This window comes from Humulus lupulus, chromosome 8, assembly GCF_963169125.1.
Source record: "Humulus lupulus chromosome 8, drHumLupu1.1, whole genome shotgun sequence".
In the NCBI taxonomy this organism is placed as follows: Eukaryota; Viridiplantae; Streptophyta; class Magnoliopsida; order Rosales; family Cannabaceae; genus Humulus; species Humulus lupulus.
Genome location: NC_084800.1, coordinates 60641230 through 60648016, shown reverse-complemented (window position 1 = coordinate 60648016; position 6787 = coordinate 60641230). Strand labels below are relative to the sequence as shown.

Below are 6787 nucleotides of genomic sequence, written 5' to 3'. Positions count from 1 at the left end.
AATTGTGGTCGTAGAACATAGGATGTACAATGTTTAGTTTTTTTAATCAGGTTTTGTTACTTGACTAATTAACTAATAAATAGCACTAGCTATTATATTATTATTTTAACACAACTACAGTGAATAAAAAATCTATGATTATTATTGCTCTCTTTCTTGTCAGTTGAATCTATCATTTAATTTCTCTATTTTTTTTCTATTATTTAATTTCGTGGATTTCTTTATTTATATATTTTAATTTTAGATTTTTGTCTTTTTTTCCCCTATTCTAGCTTCGGCAATCTTCTTCTCCCCAAATTATATATACAATATCTTTTTCTCTACTTGTCCTTTCTTTTCTCTCCCTCTCTAATTATAGATCACAGTTGTTGGCGTAATTATACATATCTTTATAAATTAGGAAATGATTCATCAAAATCAAATAACAGTAAATTGTTGAAATAAGCTGGGATTCAAATAACTTAATTCATACGTCCAACAAATCATCAATTATTATTGTAGGCTTTCTCTCCTACAAGACATAGTTGAAGTCGTCACTATTAAAATAAAAAAAGACAATACAGATCACTGTCCAAAAATAGTAGTAGTACTACTATACACATTTATAGCAAATTTAACACAATTTAGTCAACATTTCATTTGAATCCAGAATATATATATCTTTTGTGATTTCGTTGGTCCAACCAATCCATCCATTAATTTTGATCTCTTAATAAACAAAATCAAAATTAGCACTTAATTAACACGAAAAGAATAACTAACAAATGTTCCAACTAAAGGTAAAAGGGTGAACACAACAAAGGAAAAGAGAAATTTGGCAGAAGAGAATATATGTTGTTTTTTTTCTTCTTTTTATTTTTTAAGCATGGTGGAGCTAGCAAAGTTTCAAGACATGTTGATGAATTACGTACGCTAGAGCTAGAGCAGCCAGTTGATTCATGCCATGTACTAGACTCACCACAGAAACCCTGGTTGGTGCGACCCCACGCCATTTCGCTTTCATTTCACGTGCTTGTTGTGTCCAACAGTGGCTATTTTAACAGTACCCCACCCCCCACCACTAATGACAACACCCTTTCCCTTCATCAATACTTAATCCTGTCCCACACAATAAGTACATATATAGATAGCTTTATTATAATTTATAGCCAACTCTATCATGAGCTTAATCCACTCCTTCAAATTCATATATTTAGTTTGATTAAGTTCACTTGGTAGAATACCCCCTTGTCGATCAAGATTATAGTTTGGGAAACTAACTCATCACTCTTCCTCGCTTCTCTAGATATCTCCTTGTACTATTTATTACTTTTGGCAAGTTTAGTATATCCATTTATATCCAAGGCCAGGCCTACTACTTCTCAATCACACTCCACACATAACCTCATGACCTGAATCTCCCTCCTGTCCCCAAAGAAAGTTTCAACAAAATCCCTCTTTTCGATCCCTTTCTACCTGAGCTAATCTATATCATAGAGAGACTACGAACTTAATTATATTACATATGGAAGACTTGATGATTTCTCCGTCTTCTCCATCGTCTCTAGTCTCGTTATCCCATGAAGCTACAGTCCTTCAACAGAGGCTTCAACTCTTGCTCCAGAGCCTGACCGACTGGTGGGCCTATGCTATTTTCTGGCAGACCTCAAACGACGACGCCGGCCGACTCTTCTTAAAATGGGGAGACGGCCACTTCCATGGCCTCAAACACTCCACTTCCTCCCAAGCCCCCTTCTCTGGTGCCTTACACGTCGAGCGCCGGAGAATACTCAAGGACATCCAATCCCTCGTCAGAAACGACAACGTCGAAAACCACATCACCGATGACGTCACCACCCCAAACAACGGTACGGACATCACCGACGCCGAGTGGTTCTACGTTATGTCGTTGAGTCGATCTTTCTTTGCCGGAGAAGGTGTTCCAGGCAAGGCCTTAAGTTCTGGTTCTTTGGTTTGGTTGACAGGCGGCCATGAGCTTCAGTTCTATAACTGCGACCGCGCAAACGATGCTCATCTTCACGGGATCGAGACTTTGGTCTGTATTCCAACCTCTTGTGGGGTTCTAGAACTGGGCTCCTCCGAAATCATTGGGGAGAACTGGGGTTTAGTCCAACAAGCTAAGTCCTTGTTCGGGACGGATCCAAACCCTATACAGTTCCTACGCCGGAATCTTTCTTTCGCTGACATTGGGATCACAGCCGGAGTAAGAGAAGAAGACGACACAAATAACCACAGTACAAAAGAAACGACGACGTTAGCGTTGATGAAGACGGCGAGAAAGGAAGTGCTGCACGGTCTGAATAGCATCTATCCGGAGTCGGATCACTCTGATTCGATTTCGGACTGTCCGTTAGTGGTGGCTGACGTCAACAAACGTCTACCAAAGAAGCGTGGACGGAAGCCGGGTCTGGGGCGGGATACGCCGTTGAACCACGTGGAGGCGGAGAGGCAGCGGCGTGAGAAGCTGAACAACCGGTTCTACGCGCTCCGGGCGGTGGTCCCAAACGTTTCGAGGATGGACAAGGCATCGCTCTTATCAGACGCCGTTTCGTACATAGACGAGCTCAAAACAAAGATCAACGACTTGGAGTCTCAACTGGTCCAAAGGGATCAAACAAATAATAATCATAATAAGAGAGTGAAGATTGAAATGGCCGATAACAGCTTGGACAACCAGAGCACCACCACGTCCGTCGACCAAACACGGCCTAATAATTCCAACAACTCCTCCGGATCCCCCTCGGCCGACGAAGACGGTGGCGCGGGAATCGAGCTGGATGTTAAGATAGTTGGTACGGATGCGATGATTAGGGTTCAGTCAGAGAATGAGAATTACCCGGCGGCGAGGCTAATGGGTGCCTTACGTGAGCTTGAGTTTCAGATCCACCACGCCAGTGTGTCAACCATTAACGATCTTATGCTTCAGGACGTTGTGGTCAAGGTTGCCGATCAAAGAATGAGAAATGACCACCATGCTCTCAAAGCTGCCATTCTCGCTAGATTTTAATTAATAAGTAAGTTTTAAAAATTTCAAAAAAAAATGTAAGAAAATAATTATTATTAGTTGTGTTTATCAGTTATCAAATTAAAATTCTTGATTTGTTCTTGCTGTGTTTCGATTTTTGTTAGTTTCGATAACGGATCGATCGGTCTTTCGATCGGTCTTTTGCATAATATGTTAGTCATATAATGTATGTAATCGTCGGTATGTAAATATAAGAAAGCTCCTTCCGTCATGGCATGATCAACGTCCTTATCTTAGTTAATAAAAGTTCGATCTAATTAGTAGTGTTGAAATTAAGAGATTAAAGTTTTAACTTAATGGGGTTAATGATTCAGATATATTTATATCTATTCCAGCAGATAATATCATATGAAAATAAACACGCAGTGTAACAAATATCTATCATTTATGCACGTTTATATATATATATATATAGGTAAGAATTGTATGGACATGAATTGGACGGCAAGCTATTTTTGGACCATTTTCTCCATTTACTGGCCCGAAATAATACATATCCAAACTTGGTTTCTTCTTTTGTGGACGAAATGAAGATAGAATATTTCTACGGTACGGACATTGGAATGCTGCACCCCACCACTACCAACTAATAAACAGTGAGAAAATGTGCTCAATTGAATTTCTTTTTAATAAAGTTAAGTTTATGTATGGGATTTATTTCGTGTGAAAATTGTACATTGCTCGTTTTTTTTAGCTTGTAAAGGGTTATTTCATATTAACTTTATTAATGAATATTAACTATTTTCCATAAAAAAACGTTCTTTTTATTTATTTACTTTTTATTTTACCCTTCTAGATGGATAATATTGAAGCCATTAAATGATTTTATTTAAAAAAAAAATAGGAAATATATTTATTTGGTACCTTCTATTTTATTGAAATACAATTTTGGTACCTTCTAATATGAAAAATACTCATTAGATACCTTGTATTTGTAAAATAAGTAAAAAATAGTACCTTATGATCAATAATTTTTTCATAATACCTCAATGTTATACCCAGATTTCGAGCCATAGCAAATATGACCTCGAAAGCTGAGTTCGCATTAAATGGTCTCGTGAGGGTTAGGGTATGCTCTACGATTGTAAATCGGAGCCTGCAAAGTATGATACAGACCTCGAATATGGTGACCTCGAAATGATCTCGATCTCGAAGGATAGCTCTGAGAGCCCCTTATCTTCAGGAACAACTTCGGAGCAGGGATCTTGAGCTCGATATGCTATCTCGAAAGCAATGTTAGCTCGGGAGATGTCAGTGGCTCGCACAATGACGTGAAACCTTAGATGCTGAAGCCTTGGAGATACGCTATGATCACCTTGAATACCTACAAGTATTGTAGATATGGGATGTAATCCTCATTTATTGATGTAAATCCCCAAGAATCATGGGATATTATTTAGTCAGTTATGCGTTTCCTGATCTTTGGGGAACGTTTCCTTTTATATCTGATTGTTGGCATTTAAAGCCATTTATTTTTATTCACAAAAGAGTAACTACCCAAAATATGTGGGATAGTATTCTGCATCCTTCTCTATAAATAGAGAAGTCATGCACCATTGTAAAGGACGGAAATTCTGATCCTTGAAAGAAAACTCTGAAGAATTCATGCTTAAAGAATTTTCAGAGATAATCTTGAGTTTAATAACAGAGACTCGTGGACTAGGCAGATTTAACTGCTGAACCACGTAAAAACCGTGTGTCTGATTCGTTTGTTTCTTTTAGCCATTGTCTTTAATTGTTTACGTCCTCTCTTCTTTTATCTGTTGACGAAAAACGGCGTCAACAGTTTGGTGCTTTCATTGAGAGCCTCAAGCATCCATCCCAGAGAGATTCATGGCTGCAAACAATCAGAACACTCCTGAAGAAAATTACCCAAGGCGTCCTGGAAAACAACCAATGGAGAACCCGGACGCTGAAGAAAGGAGTGGGTCCTCTGATTCCCGGGGACCACCTCCACAACCAAGGGATGTGGACATGTATTATAACCCTGAGCGTTATGTCCCTATTGTAGAATTGGAGAATCGGCAGCTGAAACAACTGCTGGCAGATGCCAACAAACGTAACGAGGAGTTGACTAGGATAGCCGCGGAGGCGCAGGTGGCTCAGCCCCCGCTTCCACGCGAAGACCAAGTCCCTCCTCCAAGGGACGTGCACGTTCCTCCCCGGAGGCCCCATGGGCTTCCACGAAAAAATGCTACCACAAGGAGGCCAGCACAACCTCCAGCACCAACAGAGCCATCTGCTCCTTCTAGGCCTCAGAGGAGTACCCGAGCTCGGGTCCCGCCTAATCCACCTGTGGAAGTGCCTGCAGGAACTGAGAACAACCGAGCTCCTGCCGAGGCTCGGACTCAGGTTCCTGGTAGTGCACCGAACGCAACTGGCCCATCTCGGGCAAATTCTAGACCCTCCAGGCCGAGGCAAGGACGGCAACCACCGTCACCTATACGGTTTCCTCCGTCTCCCATAAGATATCCTTCACCTCCCCGCAGGAACGCTCAACCTGGTCGAGATCAGGATCAAGGTCGTACAGGGGAAAGGCAAGGGGACAGGGAGACGTTCCAGGGGCGGAAAGGCGTGCCATCCGAGAGAAATCAGACGTCCCGATCTCGCACTGCAGAGACAAGGCGACGTAGAAATGATCCACCACGAAATGACCGATCGATGAGTTTCACCAGTGATGAGTCCGGAGAAACTAGGTCTGTCAGTAAACACGACCGGGGTCGTAAAAATACTGGAAATCACAAGAGCCATCCCGACCTGCGCAATCATCTGAATCAGAGCAGGGGAAAGGGAGATCAGACAAATCCGGATCTTAGGAATCATCTGAATGGGCGTAGAGATCCCTCACGGAGACGCGAGCCTGGGATCGCGATTAATGACTATCAATTCCAAACACCGCCTAAGGACCCAGTACAAGAAAGGATCGATCAGCTCGAAAAAGCCTTTAGGCTTTTGAAGAATGAACGAGGGAACGGTCGATATGAGGACTCTGATGAGGAGCTCGAGCCGTTTGCTCCCAATATTTCTAACACTCAGTTCCCCCAAGGGTTCTGGATTCCTCACGTCCCAGCGTTTGAAGGAAAAACCGACCCATGCAGCCATCTGAGTACATTCAACACTATCATGAGAGCTAGTAACGTGGGTTACGAGCTCAGATGTATGTTGTTTCCGACATCATTGGCCGGGCCTGCCAAGAGTTGGTTCGAGAAGTACAAGAGACATTCTATAACTTCGTGGGATCAATTGTCTAGAGACTTCAAGAAGCAGTTCCGAGCTATGATGGGAGTCAGACTCGAAGCATCCACTTTGACTAACGTCCGACAACAACCGGGCGAAACACTGAAAAGCTACCTGACAAGATTTAATCTAGAGGTCGCCCGAGCTCAAGACGTGGATGACAGTGGGCATTTGATGGCCATCCGAGCTGGTGTTTTACCCAGGAGTGCCCTTTGGGATGACATGCAAGGGAAACCGGTGAGGTCGATAACCGAGTTTAACAGACGGGTGCAGAGATTTGTCAATGTAGAGGAGGCGAGGTCAACACACAAGGCGACCTCGCAGACCGAAACTACAACGATAAACATTAACTCCGCCTCAACCTCGGTTGACCCAGCAGCTACACAGCCTACCTCGGAGAATCCCTCCAAGAGGAAAAAGAGCGAGGGAAATAATCCCGAGGTTGATGGAGGAAAGAAGAAAAAAGGAGAAAGGTATTTCTCCGTATATAAAGTGCACACCAAGCTCAACGAGTCTCGGGAAAAC

General features: G+C 42.3%; 1 protein-coding gene across 1 annotated transcript; it reads left to right on the top strand.

Annotated features, from left to right (window-relative positions):
• Nucleotides 1-1150: 1150 nt before the first annotated feature.
• On the top strand, nt 1151-3680 carry LOC133797437 (transcription factor MYC2-like). Its single transcript, XM_062235332.1, has 2 exons — nt 1151-3014; nt 3441-3680. The coding sequence occupies exon 1, from the start codon at nt 1505-1507 to the stop codon at nt 3005-3007; it is 1503 nt and encodes a 500-aa protein (XP_062091316.1). The 5' UTR covers nt 1151-1504; the 3' UTR covers nt 3008-3014; nt 3441-3680.
• Nucleotides 3681-6787: the final 3107 nt, after the last annotated feature.